At 46.8% G+C, this 14,936-nt stretch overlaps 1 protein-coding gene across 4 annotated transcripts in view; it reads left to right on the top strand.

Moving 5' to 3' along the window:
- The window catches only part of TET3 (tet methylcytosine dioxygenase 3), a 97,264-nt gene that overhangs the window by 51,307 nt on the left and 31,021 nt on the right, over positions 1-14,936 (top strand). For 3 of the 4 annotated variants that reach the window (XM_073897517.1, XM_025868377.2, XM_073897518.1), the window contains one exon: positions 1,669-3,802. In XM_073897517.1, the coding sequence (XP_073753618.1) occupies positions 1,669-3,802 (2,134 nt within the window). The remainder of the gene's footprint in view (positions 1-1,668; positions 3,803-14,936) is intronic. The other variant, XM_025868378.2, reaches the window with a different exon arrangement.

The raw sequence follows: 14,936 nt of genomic DNA, 5'->3' as shown, positions 1-14,936 counted from the left end.
CACATACTAAAATTGTTCACATTTTGCTTTATTTGCTTTATCATTTTCTCTATATTTTTATATGCATATCATATTTTTCTGAACCACTTGAGGTTAAGTTAGAGATACTATGTTCCTTTATCCTGAATACTTCAGTGTGTGTGTATGTGTGTCCTGAGGACAAAGACATTCTTTTACATAATCAGAGTAAAATGATTCAAGCCAAGAAGACTGAGGTTGACACAGTGTGATCTTATCCACGTCCATATTCAAATTGCATCAGATGTCCCCATGGTGTACCTTCCAGCTGTTGTCCCCAGTCCGTGATCTAACACATGAACATGCATTTCTCTGTCTTGTCTCCTCAGGAAGCCCAAGATGTTTGCAGAGATGTTTGTCTTTCTTGTCTTTGAAATTTTTGAAGACAACAATCCAGGGGCTTTCTAGCATGCCCTCCAGTTTGGGTTTATCTGATGTTTCCTCATAATTAGATTTGGTTTGTACATTTTGGCTAGAGTTCTGTGTGAGTGATGTTCTATCCTTCTCAGTGTATCATATCAAGAGTCTCATGATGTTGGTCACAATATTGGTGATGATGAGTACTCTGATCATTTGGTTCAGGTGGTATCTACCAGATTTCTCTTTAATGTTGTAACTCGGTGATTTTCGAGGAGATATTTTGAGACCGTGTCTATATCCTGTGCCCCATCCAGCTTTCACCTGCTAGTTGTGGCATATCCACCGATGACTTTCCAAATCTGTTGTCCCTTCTATATTTTTGTTGTTGGCATTCTACTGTAAGGAGGAGCTTTCCTTTCTAGAGGGATGAATTCTGCAAACTGAACTTCGCATCTTCAGATTAGTTTTTAACTTGCTGGGCTGGACCCCCTGGCTCCTTCCTTTTTTTGCGCTCCCCCGTCTGTGTGTTTTGCTGGACATCAGGTGTATAGTAGTGGTTCTTGGGCTTGAGAAGAGGCCTGGATCTTGGTCCGACTAGCACCTTGCTTGTCACTGGCATGAATGGCTCAGCACGGGGCTGCACGCACGTGGTGTCCGATCATCAGTGTTTCTCTCCAGCCTGGCTGGGGCTGGGAGTGGGAATGTCATCTTGTCATCAGCTCTCGGAGCTCGGCCAGGGCTTAAGTGAGGACGGTAACAGACAGAAAAAAACTGTGGGTTCCTTCCCACTGAAAAGCTCTGGCTGACCTCTGGTCCAGGCTGCGTTTGTCCCTTAGAGCTGCTCACCCCCTCCACATATACCACACACTTAACGGCATATTGCTTCTTGGGGTGTTTGGTTAGCTTTCTCCCGACAAACACCGAAATCAGCATGGTCCCGGTGTCACTTTGGTCATTGCGAGTTAAAGATCTTTTTGTGAGTCCTTAATAAATGCTTGGTGTCTGGGGAACCTCGTCCGTATGATCGATCTTAGGCTCTAAAAGGATCTGAGTAACATTCAGAATTCTGGATTAGGACCTCTTAATGATCTGCCTTTCCTTTCTCTTGGTGCAGCTAGCTGGGCAAGGAGACCTGAAGATGAAGATGAGTTCAGGTTTGAGCTGTGTCAGGGACAGAGTGTGCAAGAAATGCAGGGTTTAGGTATGCATCTGCATGGTGTGAAGCAGGACAGTGCTTTTCTACTATCATGGCTCATCTTTTTCCTTTTTTCTCTTTCTTTCTTTCTTCAGACAGGCTCAGAGCTCAGCCCAGTTGATGGACCTGTTCCAGGTCAGATGGACTCAGGGCCAGTGTACCATGGGGACTCACGGCAGCTAAGCGCCTCAGGGGCGCCGGTCAATGGTGCTAGAGAACCCGCTGGACCCAGTGTGCTGGGGGCTGGGGGTCCTTGGCGAATAGACCAGAAGCCCGACTGGGACGGTGCCCCGGGCCCAGCTCACACTGCTCGCCTGGAAGATGCCCACGATCTGGTGGCCTTTTCGGCTGTGGCCGAAGCCGTGTCCTCTTATGGGGCCCTTAGCACCCGGCTCTATGAAACCTTCAACCGTGAGATGAGTCGCGAGGCTGGGAACAACAGCAGGGGAGCCCGGTCAGGGCCCGAGGGCTGTTCTGCTGGCAGCGAAGACCTGGACACGCTGCAGACGGCCCTGGCCCTCGCTCGGCATGGCATGAAGCCACCCAACTGCAACTGCGACGGCCCGGAGTGCCCTGACTACCTCGAGTGGCTGGAGGGGAAGATCAAGTCTGTGGTCGTGGACGGCGGGGAGGAGCGGCCCAGGCTCCCAGGGACTCTGCCTTCTGCTGAGGCTGGCCTCCCAGCGCCAAGCACCCGGCCAGTCCTCAGCTCTGAGGTCCCCCAGATACCTCCCCCCGAGGGCCTGCCCCTGTCCCAGAGTGCCCTGAGCATCGCCAAGGAAAAGAACATCAGCCTGCAGACGGCCATTGCCATCGAGGCCCTCACACAGCTCTCCTCTGCCCTCCCCCAGCCTTCCCACTCCACCTCCCAGGCTTCTTGCCCCCTCCCCGAGGCCTTGTCCCCTCCTGCCCCTTTCCGGTCTGCCCAGTCCTACCTCCGGGCCCCTTCGTGGCCTGTGGTCCCGGCTGAAGAGCACGCGTCCTTTGCTCCTGACGGCCCTGCCTTCCCGCCAGCAACTCCTAGAACAGAGTTTCCTGAAGCCTGGGGCACTGACACCCCACCAGCAACTCCCCGGAGCTCTTGGCCCATGCCCCGCCCAAGCCCTGACCCCATGGCTGAACTGGAGCAGCTGTTGGGCAGCGCCAGTGATTACATCCAGTCAGTATTCAAGCGGCCCGAGGCCCTGCCCACCAAGCCCAAGGTCAAGGTGGAGGTGCCCTCTTCCTCCCCAGCCCCATCCCCATCCCCCATGCTCCAGAGGGAGGCTCCCGCACCATCCACAGAGCCCGACGCCCACCAGAAGGCCCAGACCGCCCTGCAGCAGCACCTTCACCATAAGCGCAGTCTCTTCCTGGACCAGGCCCACGATGCCTCCTTCCCCGCTCCCACGGAGCCTCCTGCTCCAGGCTGGTGGGCCCCACCAAGCTCACCTGCCCCACGGCCTCCGGACAGACCACCCAAGGAGAAGAAGAAGAAGCCCCTGACACCAGCTGGAGGTCCCGTGGGAACCGAGAAGGCCGCCCCTGGGATCAAGCCCAGCATCCGGAAGCCCATTCAGATCAAGAAGTCCAGGCCACGGGAAACGCAGCCTCTCTTCCCACCTCTGCGGCAGATTGTCCTGGAAGGGCGGAGGTCCCCAGCCTCTGAGGATTCGCAGGCACATCCACCTGCCCCTGTCCCCGCCTCACAGGGCTCTGCTGTCCCCCCGCCCCCAGAACCTTCTCTTGCGCTATTTGCACCTAGTCCCTCTGGGGACAGCCTGCTGCCCCCTACTCAGGAAATGAGATCCCCTAGCCCTATGGCGACCCTGCAGCCGGGCTCCGCCGGCCCTCTTCCCCCTGCTGATGACAAGCTGGAAGAGCTCATCCGGCAGTTTGAAGCTGAATTTGGGGATAGCTTTGGGCTTCCTGGCCCCCCATCTGTTCCCATTCAGGACCCCGAGAACCAGCCAACGTGTCTCCCAGCCCCCGAGAGCCCTTTTTCTACCCGCTCCCCCAAGCAAATCAAGATTGAGTCTTCGGGGGCTGTGACTGTGCTCTCAACCACCTGCTTCCATTCAGAGGAGGGGGGCCAGGAGGCCACACCCACCAAGGCCGAGAACCCCCTCACACCCACCCTCAGTGGCTTCCTGGAGTCACCTCTTAAGTACCTGGACACACCCACCAAGAGTCTGCTGGACACACCTGCAAAGAGAGCCCAGGCCGAGTTCCCCACCTGCGATTGTGTTGGTAAGTCTGCCCCGGGGGTCAGGAAAAGCGGAGGCCTGGTGGGCTTGGGTGTCTAGGCTCAATCTCCTGTCTGGCAAACTTTTACTGTGTGCCAACCACCCCCCCACCGCCCCGGGGCCTGGGGACACTGAAAAGAGCTCACAAGCTAGTGGAAGAGTCCACAAAGGAAGCAGATAGTGAAGCTACGTGGTGTGTAGCAGGTCGGCGGAGGGAGGCGCTGGTGCTTTGTCACACACAGGGATGCGAAGGCCTCATGGAGGCCTGCCTGTGCGAGATGGTGCTGGTGTTGAGGCCTGAGCTGGGTGGCTGTGAGAGGGCGGGGCTTATTTGGACTGCTCTTGGTCTAGGGGGAGCAGAAGGGGCAGAGTGCATGTGGCTATGAACCCAAGGTGGCCTGGGGGGCAGGTGGGGGCCAGATCTTGCAGGGGCCCAACAAGTTGGGGTCAAGAGTTTGACTTGATCTTATCGGTATAAGTGAGCTTCTCAGAGTTGTAAAGCAAGGAATGATCTGTCACCTTGTGCTTCTGAAAGACTTTTCTGGCTGGTGGTGGGGAAACCTGTAAGAAAGGTGTCATGAGCCAGGCAAGAAGGAGCGCAGGCCTGACTGAGAGAGCGGGCGGGTGGAGGGACCTCTTGGGAGGGTATGTGGGGTACAGACAGCCCGGGGTCTCTGCCTGGGTGGTGCTGCTCCCCAAGAACGGGCCGAGAGCCCGGAGCTCTGAGTTGTGGGCTTGGACACAATTGGCATCCAGGCCATGGCTGAGGCTGCGGGTAAGAGAGCGAGGAGTCTTGCCTTCTTGTGAATAATCAGGGCCAAGGCTGTGAGGACTGCTCCTGGGGTCTCCTGTCTTGGGAGGTCACTGAAGCGTTGGGAAGCCCCAGGTCTCCTCTAGGGCTGTGGCTCTCTGCTGTGTATGGTATGTTCCATTAAAGACGTGTTTCATCACGTGATGCTCAAAAAGTACATTGATGCTAGTGAGGAGCATGTTGAAATTCTTGAGATTTTAGGATACACAAACCAGGCCTTACAAAAAAGCTGTGTTCTCTGCTTGTTAAAATAAATTAATATCGGGTCAATGGTGTGATTTGTTGGGAGGCTGCATCCTTGTCAGTAAGGAGGAGCTGGGCTGTCCCGCCCACTCCAGCTACCCCAGACTCCTGTACTCCAGACAAGGAATCACTTGGGGAACAAGGAGATGTTGGCCCCAGTGTTTCTGTCTGGGGGTGAACAGAGGTGCAGGGTCCTGCCAAATGCTCCCAGACATGTTCTGGGATCGTGGTTCCCTTTGAGAGCTAACCCTGTTCATTCTTGGATCTTAACAATGAGATGACTTTGAGGGCCTCCTTATTTCTCAGCATTTTGGAGAGGCTTGTTCTGATCATAGGAAGTGGGCCCTTCCCTTTGCCCCTTTCCCTCCTTGCATTAGTATGAATCTGTCCCACCTGCCTTGTGTTTAGTACACTGTCAGGTATTTCTCCCCTTGCAGTGTAAGACCTAACCTTACATAGTGCTTAGGCCATAGTTGATCCTTACTAAATATTTTGGTTGTTGAATTCAATTATTTGGAGGTGATGTTTGATCAAACTAGTTTTTAAAATTTGAATTCTGATTCCGTCACTTCCTCATGCATAAAATGAAAATGATAATGACATCCCCTCACCAGGGCTGTTGGAGGGAATAAATTAGCTAGCATGGGTACAGCCCTTAGACTGGTGTCTGGCACATAGTAAGCACTCTAAGAGTGCTGGCAATCCCGACGCGTATTGAGTGCAGTAAGGCAAGAGAAAGAAGTAAAAACATACGTATTTAAAAGGAAGAAAAGTGTTGGCTATTACTTTATTCATCAATCATTTATTATTACCAGCTCTGTATTAAGTACTGTAAAGGATAAAAATTAGGAGACATGGCTTATCTCTGAAGGACCTTGCAGTGCACTCCAAGCGGCAACTGAAGCCACAAGATACTCAGTCGGTCCTCTGGCAGGCGTCAGCCGGGTGCCTGTGTGGTCACGCGGATGTGGCTGGACGGTAAGAGTGTTCTGAACCCCCAGGCCTGGTTGTCATTACCGAGGGCAATGTTTTCTTTTGGAAACTCTCGTTCCAAGCTGGGTGTTGAAACAGCAGTGCACCCCAAGAGCACGTGCACCATCTTCGTGGCAGCAGGGGCCAGCGGGCAGGGGTGAGGCCGGCAGCCTGGGCCCTCAGCGCTCTGCATTCCCCCGGAGAGGACTAGCGAGGAGAGGAGCGGGCAGAGGAGTGTGGGCATCGCACAAACCCAGCAGTGGGATGCTGGCCTCTGTTGCGGCCTCAGCCAGGGAAGGGCCAGTCCTTTATTGCTCCAGTTTGTGTTTTCTCTGTGTCCAGTCCTAAACAAAGATTTCGAGCCAACCCTACCTCGTGTGGTTAAATGTTAACTTACGGGGACTTGCTTAGTGGGAGACAGTAGACACAAGCAGTACATAAATGATCATCTCAGCTATGTTACAGAAGGAAAGGAAGGAAGGAAGAAAGGAAGGGAAGGAAAGGAGAGGAAAGGAAAGAAAGAAATGGGGAGGGGAAGGAAGGAAAGGAAGGAAGGGAAGAAAGGAAGGAAGGAAAAGACTGGAAGGAAATATGTCAATAGTGGTTGTCTCTCTGGTCAGTGGGTGACTTTTCCCTTATATGTTTTCTGAACTTTCTGTAATGAAATATGTATTTTATAATCAAGAAATGTTTTGAAAGTGTATCCTGGAAGTAGCCTGGAAGACAGATCGGTGAAGGGTGATGACCTTGCGGCAGAAGACTGGTTAGGGAGCTATTGAGAAGAAGAAGAAAAAGAAGAATTGTAATAATAGTAATAATAATATTTATGAAACACTTGCTCTGCTCCAGGCACTGTGCCAAGTACTCTCCAGTTACCAACTCATTTAATCCTCATAACATCTACATGAGGGGAGTACTGTCAGGAGTTCCATCTTAATGATGAAGGGAGCAAACCTAGATTCAGTAGTTTACCCAGGTCATACATCTAGCACACGATAGAAGTGAGATTTGAATCTAGGCAGTTGGACTCTTAACCAGCACACCATACTGTGATTGAAATTGTTGAGAAGGGAGTCCTAAGTAAAACAGTGGTATTAAGAGTGAAGAGGGCCAAGGAAGAAGGGATTCACATGGAAACAGCTTCTTGAGGTGCTGGGGTTTGTTTTAGGGAGAGCCATCCTGTTTTCCAGAAGTATCTGGAGATCCCACCTGTGGACAGTTGCTTCCATCAGTCAGTGTGGCAGAATTTGTCTCTCTGAACTCAGGCTCAGGACAAGGGTTAGGAGTAAAGGCTGCTCACTCTGGGATTAATGTCAGATGGGAACCATCTCATGTTCCAGAAACTCATCCTCTCAACAGTGGCAGGTAGAGAGGTGCAGATTGCAGGTCAGTTTAAGGAAGAATTTTCCATTGAAGTGACAGTGAGACTTGGAGATGCTATTATGCGCTAATAATAAACAACTTTATAAAAGCATAAGAAGGTTTTATAGCATAGCAAAAGAAACTTAATATTCAATATGGTGACTTTTGCCAAATCAGCAATTTTGGCCAACATGCTTCACTGAGGAACCAAAAACCCGTACACCAAGAGCACTGTTTTTCTCTTGTATAAAGACTATGAGTTTCTGAAGGTATGGGTGGCATTCATATGGACTTATTCTCCAAATCTTGAAATCCTGGAACTAAAGGCACCTCTTGAAGCCTCAAAGAAATAAATTTAGAAGACGTGAAAGGAAATGCCTTTCTCCAAAAGGTAATATGATATGTACAGGTTTGGGAAAACTTAACACAAGTGGAAGTTTTATTTTAGATTATTGGAGGAAGAGAGTATTTATGTATTTCTAATATTTTGTGGCACACATTAAAGATCCCCTTAACCGTCTTGTAGTACCATTGTCAGAGACAGGACAGTGAGCTGCTATGACTAGGCCCTCTACGTATTTTATCTATTCCTAGAAATGGGGAGATTCACAAGTGAGCCAGTTTAGGACAGAGAATGAGTTCAGATGACATTTTAGTGGGAAAGCGTCCTTGGAGGTCATCTGCTCATCCCTTTATAGTCAAGGAAACAGGTTTGTGTTAACTTTTGAGTCTTGTCCCCCTGTCTGTGAGGAGCATCCCACAGGCAGCTGTGGACATTAAACCGTAGGAAAAGCAGATGAGACAGATTTTAGGAGGCACCTTCATAGAAATGATGTATTTTTATCCAGTTGATCATTTGCCTTAAAGAAGTAGCCAGAGGCCAGTATAAGAAAAAAACATGTCCTTTTGCCTGGAGCATGGTGACAGTCTGGGTGACAGAGGTGTTGTCCAGCAAATGTGGCTGGTAGCAGTGTCCACTGGGTAACTTCAGTCCGGACCACAATTCTGAATGGGGGACACAGAGACTTACCTCTGTTTACAATCATGGAAAGTCTATTTCCTGTAGTTTTTATGAGAAGGTATCCCCCCACCCCCGCCTCTCATTCAGTTTGAGATGAAGAGGAACTTCATGTGCTTTTAAATATTTTTTTAGACAATGGAATATTTGGATACCAGCATAAAGGTGGGGAATCTGGCTCTGGGGAGGGTATCCGAAGTTCCTGGAGGAGGTGATGTTTGAGGTGAGAAGTTTAATGGATTAACAGGAAGAAGATAGAGTGTTCCAGGCAAAATGACATGAAGATTATGGAGGTGAAAAATACATGAAAAACCACATGAAGACATAGAGGTGAGAAAACATGGAGACATGCAAGTAGTTCTGGTGTGACTGGTGTATTGGATGAAAGATTGGGAGTGGCCAGAGAGGGGAGCTTCAGGGGAGACAGGGACGATACTGAAGGCAGAGAAGCCAGTTTGCAAGCTCAGGTGTGGTTCAGGCGAGAAATAGTGGGTGCCTAAACTCAGAGAATGACATTGAGTGGGAGGAAGGAGAGAAGTGGATGGATACGAGAAAGATTAGGAAAAGGAACTGACTGTTGGCTGTAGGAATAAAGGAAGAAGCATGTCAGGTGGCTCCTGAGGTTCCAGGTTGGGTGACCGGGTAGACAGTAGTGCCCTTCACCTAGATTCAGAATCCTGGGAAGGGAGCAAGTTTGGACATCCAGCTTTTGAGATATCTGTTGGACCTGAAGGTGTGCATCCAAGTGGGTCTGTTAGTTGGAGGTTCTAGAGCAAAATGATGGTAGTTGATGTTTCCGTTATGATCATTCCCCCAGGCTGAACGCGTAGATCGAGAAGAGGCCCGAGAAGGGAGCGTACTAGCATTTAGAAGGTCTCAAACAGGAGACTGCGAAGGGGGGTGTGGAAGAGATGTGGCAAGGCTAAAAGAACCAGAGAGAGGGGTGCCTGGGTGGCTCAGTTGGTTAAGCGACTGCCTTCGGCTCAGGTCATGATCCTGGAGTCCCGGGATCGAGTCCCGCATCGGGCTCCCTGCTCAGCAGGGAGTCTGCTTCTCCCTCTGACCCTCTTCCCTCTCGTGCTCTCTATCTCTCATTCTCTCTCTCTCAAATAAATAAATAAAATCTTAAAAAAAAAAAAAAAAGAACCAGAGAGAGTTTGGGAGGTTGGGAAGACTGAGAGCCCAGTTCTGAAGAAGGGTCAGGATTTAATGCTGGATTCTTCTTTGTCTCATACGATTTGTTACTATATGTGCACTAGTCTTGTTGATTAAACCCCAGGGACTGAATGTTGTATTTCTAAAACATTTAGACTGGTACTAAGCACTCTGGTAAGTGTGCTTCATATTTTTTTGGTTAGCTGGTCAACCTTATTCTGCCTCCAACTCTACAATGATGTCAGATGAGTTTAGGCATGATCTCCTTCCCTTTAATCTTTGTCCTCAGTGAGTGTGCCTATGTTATAAAGGTATTTGTGTCTACTACCAGCAGGCCTGGCATGCTGCCCATGGACTCAGAGGCAGCTGACCTGTGATTTTAGTTTAAAAAAAAAAACTCATCTAGCACACCTAATCCAGGGTAGGGCCCAATCATCTACCTACCCACTGTGTGGATTTGTGACTGCCAGGAGGCAGCGAGCTAGCAGTTGGTGATTGACTGTCATGGAAGTAGAGTCTAATTAGTTATATAAGCTTAAGCTGTTCAGCTTGAAGTCCACTGAAATGATACCAGGAAACTGAGGCATTTATATAGGATTGTTTGGAAAAAGAAGATACTGGTACATAAAACCTTAGTATGATCTTGACACCTCTGCATTAATTATCCCAGTTATCAATCGTCTCTATCAATGTCATAACGAGGAGAAATGCCTCAGCTTGTGCTCACATGTCTTCCGCTGGCCATCATATTTCCCACTGGGGAAGTGTGGGTGCCTTAGTCTCTGTGTAGAGAGGGGTGGGGGGGGAGATGGGAGGTTCACTTCGAAATTAAGGATCCTTCTTGCCGTTAGGCAGTCATGAGTAGTTTCTTGTGTTTAGTTATCTCTTGCTGATAGCAGGAAGGATACATTTCATTCTTTCCCTAGCCTAGTGCAGAAGTAGAACAGAGCATATTTTTCTATCTTAATGAGCATAAAATTAAGTGCACAGGGCGAAGAAAAGCACCTAGAGCCACATAACCAGCATTTTCTCAAAAATTGGATTTTTCTCTCCTGAGCTCTGCCCCAGAGCTTCCTACCATGTATTTTAGGGGGAAAAAATCACTTCTGTCTGCTCCAGCTGCTCAAAGCGAGACAATAAAACAGATTTTTCTTCAAGGAGAGTTGAGCCATCCCCTTGCTCTGTCACTTTACCTCTGTAGAGGAGGGAGACACACCCCACTGGGGACTAACAGGAGAATCAGTGACTTAATAGCAAGGTAGCAGAAGAACCCTTTCCTGAAGCCTGGTGAAGGGAACAACAACCAAACAGAAGAGAAAATTCATCTGCTGAAGTTTGGAAATAGCCCCATTCTTAAACCATGAATTCCAGGGGCTGTCTACTAGCTTAAGATCAGTTGAATTAAAATAAAGGATGATATGGGGTATGCAGATTGCAGTGTGGGAAGAAAGGAGAGTGGACTCTCAGAGGGACACTGAAGCTTGGAGAGATAGGCTGGAGACCATCCCTCTGGAAGGCATGCTCTCTGGAAAGTGGGGAATGCAGACAGGCCCCTTTTCCCTCCCTATTCCAGTTTCTGATGGGGATGAGGTTGAGGACGGTTGGCCTGAGGGCCTGGAAACCATATCCTAGGAGCCAGCTTTGTAGCCGAGGGCCAGCAGCACCAGACAAAGGCCATTGTGCACAGAGAAATATTTGCTGAACCACCAAACAAAAATCCTGCAATCTGTGGGGCTTTATTTTAACTTGATGTTAACTTATCAGAGTGACCAGCTCACTCCCATATGAGGAAATAAACCAAAATCCTAGCATCAGGACAGAGCATAACCCAACCCTCAACACACAAACATACATCCGTATTTAGAGGTGTTGGCCCGGACAGAGTGCCTGAAGATGAAATTTCCTAGTTGTAACAGTCCACAGCCAGCCCCAATTCCTCCCATCCCCCTTCAGGCTGCTGAACTTTTGAACTAATAGTTGAAACCTCTCCACCATCCAGTTCTTCAGCTTAATTTCCAGTGATACACAGGACATTATAACACAGGGTTGTCCAGTCCAAAATGTAGTACCAGAGGGTAGAAACCCTAGAGATGAACTTTTCCGTGGAAAGATTAATTAATAAACAATCCAACATGCAACCCCTTCAGATTCTGTGGGGAAAGTAGAGGGATTGATGTCTAACATTTAGAATGAAAATTTACATTAGAAAAAACAAAAATTTGAAGAACTGATATGTGCCTTCAAGGAAGGTGGGGGGAAGAAAAGGTTCCCTTTGAAACAGGAAATGAAAGATGAGGTGCTAGAATAAAGTTACAAAAAAGCCACACGAGGTACAGATTAAATTCCAGAAGCATGCCATTGCACAAAGCACGCACAGCTGCACCAGAAGCTGGAAAAGGCGGCATCGGAATTACAGGAAAAGCAAATCAGTGAGGAAGAGGGACTTGGAGGTCACTGCAAAACAGGAAAAGAAAACAGAAATGGTCGTAGCCAGAGTGGGGAGATAAGGGGACCAGAAGAGAGGCGGGAGGAGGGGTCCTGGATGCAGACTCACCATCAGGAATGCTGGCAACATTCACTGGGGAAGAGCCTGGAACAAACTGAGCAAAGGCAAGAGTCAAAGGATAGAAAACTTTTCTGAAATGAAAGAAAGTGAATAAAAATGGACAAATCATGATCCCAACCAACTTACTGAATTTCAAGGATGAAGAATCACCTACAAATATATTAACTGAAAAATTAAGTCACACGTACTCATTTTTTTTATAAAAAAATTTTTTTAAAGATTTTATTCATTTGAGACACAGCATGAGCAGGGGGAGAGGCAGAGGGAGTCCCCGCTAGCCAGGAGCCTGATCTGGGGCTCGATCCCTGGGCCCCGGGATCATGACCTGAGCGGAAGGTGGACGCTTAACAGACTGAGCCACCCAGGCGCCCCTGTACTCATTCTTTTTAAACTTAAAAAAGTACTTTTAAAAAACATTCTTTTAACTGAAAGACATATAGGAGGGTATATATACCTGAAGTGTACAGCTCAGTAAGTTCTACAAAGGGCACATACTTTTGTAAGCACGTCTAAATCAAGAACAGAGCTTTTCCAGCCCCTCAGGAGCCCCACGCCCGGTCACCTACACCTGACTCGCTAAAGCACAGTGTAGCCTGCAGACCAAATCTGGCTCTCATCTGTGAGCTAAAAACAATCTTTATGTTTTTAAATGGTCCCCCCAGAAAATCAAAAGAATAAGATTTCATGACTCATGGAAATTAGATGAAGTCCAAATTTCATTGTCCATAAGTTTTAATGGGACATAGCCATGCTCATTTGTTTATGTGTTATTTGTGCTGCATTTCACTACATCAGCAAAGATGAGTACTTGCCACAGAGACTACTTGCCCTGCAAAGCCTCAAATGCCATCTGGCCCTTCACACAGAAGGTTTGCCAACCCCTGTCCTAACGTAACTACTTTTCTAACTTCTAACCACACTGATCAGTTTGCCTGAATTGCATATGTATCCTATCATAAATATATATGTGTTCCTTTATATTCTGACTTTTTGTTCTGTGTTGTGTTTGTGAGGTTCACCTGTGCGTGTGTAGCAGTACCTATAGTTCCTTTGTTCTCATTGCTACATTAGTGTTCTGTTTTATGAATATACCACAGTTTATCCATTTGACCATTGATAATCATTTGGATTGTTTCCAATTTGGGGGTTATTATGAATCATGCTGATATAAGATATTCTTCTATATGTCTCTTGGAACATGGATGTATAGATTTACATATTTACATTTCAGCTTAAGTTGCTACTATTCGTTTTCCAAAGTGGTTGTGACAGCTTAAACTCCTACCAGCGGTGCTCCACATCCTCACCAGCAAATAGTATCAACGGTCTTCCTGCCGTTGTGGTAGGTGTGGCAGGTGTATCTCATCATGGCTTTAATTTGCATTTCCCTCATGACTGATGAGGTTGAGCACCTTTTCATACCTGTTCATACTTTTCTCTAGAGTGCCCATTCAAGCCATTTGCCCATTTCTCTATGTGTTTGTCTTTTTCTTACTGATTGGCAAGGGTTCTTTATTTATGGTGGATGATTTTTTTGTTGTTGGATATGTGTATTGCAGTTCTTGGAGTATTAGAAGTTTGACCTGAGAATTCTGTACCCAGTTATGTTGCCATTCACATGTAAAAGCTTCACCGAAACATTTCCAAATATATAAGAACTCAAATTTTCTAGCCATGAATCAGATAAGTAATGGATTGGGGAAGTAATATATATGATGGGACTGGTAGTGAACACTAAATGTATTCAAATGTGAAGTCTGCATTTAAATAACTGTGATAATTGTTTTTCTAAAACAAGAGTAATTTATTTACTTATATTTGAGATTGTTTTATATCAAATACCTCTTTGATAACAGGAAAAAAATATGTTCACCGGGATACCCACAAAAAGCAGGAGACAAGGTGAAGGAGGAGGTGGGAGAAATTGTAAGGGTGCTAATTTCTTTCTCTGCAAAAGTACAATGAGCATTACTAAAGACATACTATAAATTTTTCTAAATTACCAGGGGTGGGGGATGGGGAGTAAAAGAAAATATAAAACCTGTAACAAAAGACAGGAAAGAAAAAAACAAGGACACAGCATGGAAAACATGTCCTAAAATGACAGAAGACCACACATATGTTATGGCAATAAATATAAATAGGGTAAACTCACATATTGAATTTAAGATGAATAGCCTTAAACAGCACCAAAAAGGGTTAATAAACCTTATTTTACTACGAAAAAACAGAAGCATGTATTGCTTACTCATTCAGAGTATGTACTGCATTCTACAGAACATTACCTTACCCCAGCCTTGCAAAGTATTGTCACTTGCCTGGCACCATAACCAAGTACAAACCCATTGCTACAGAGAAGATACACACACACATGTAAGTATACACACATGTGTATATACATGTACACATGTATACACACATATAAATATGTATATGTGTGTATATATATATATAATGAGATGTATTTTCTCATGTCTATGTAAATATATATGAGACATATAACCTTATGGATATATCAACATATATGAGAATAATTAAGTTTGTAAATGTATACTAGTTTTATAACTGAGCATACTTGGTTGTAAGTTTAATTTTTTTCCATAGAGTATCCTCTCCCGGATACAGACATATAATCAAGGAAAGGGATCTATCTCTCTTATTTTAAATCTATCTATCTTACATGTTTTTATAGATGTAGAATCAGGAAAAGGGATGTAGTTAAAGGAAACAATGCTTCTGAAGGACTCCTTGGGCTGCCTTGTAAACTGCCAAAAGGGAAAGAATGACTTTGTTTTTGTTTGGCTCTCGGAGCTCCGTCTGCCTTTGCGTTTTAGCGGACTTCCCCAAGAAACCTGACCGTCCATTGTGGAGGCTGGTGTGGTTTTGGATCTGTATCTTTTTTCCTAGCTGCTGGGGTAGAGTGGCCAAGATTTGGTTTGCATCTTCTCTTTGAAAATCTCCTTTCTCTGCCTTTAACTGGGTAAGTTTTGAGCTTTTTCTGATTGGGGGCA

This window comes from Callorhinus ursinus, unplaced genomic scaffold (assembly GCF_003265705.2).
Source record: "Callorhinus ursinus isolate GAN/ISIS: 27379988/994484 unplaced genomic scaffold, GSC_fseal_2.0 scaffold10, whole genome shotgun sequence".
NCBI classification, from domain to species: Eukaryota; Metazoa; Chordata; class Mammalia; order Carnivora; family Otariidae; genus Callorhinus; species Callorhinus ursinus.
The sequence above is the reverse complement of the archived record's forward strand: the minus strand, read 5'-3'. Positions and strand labels throughout refer to the sequence as shown.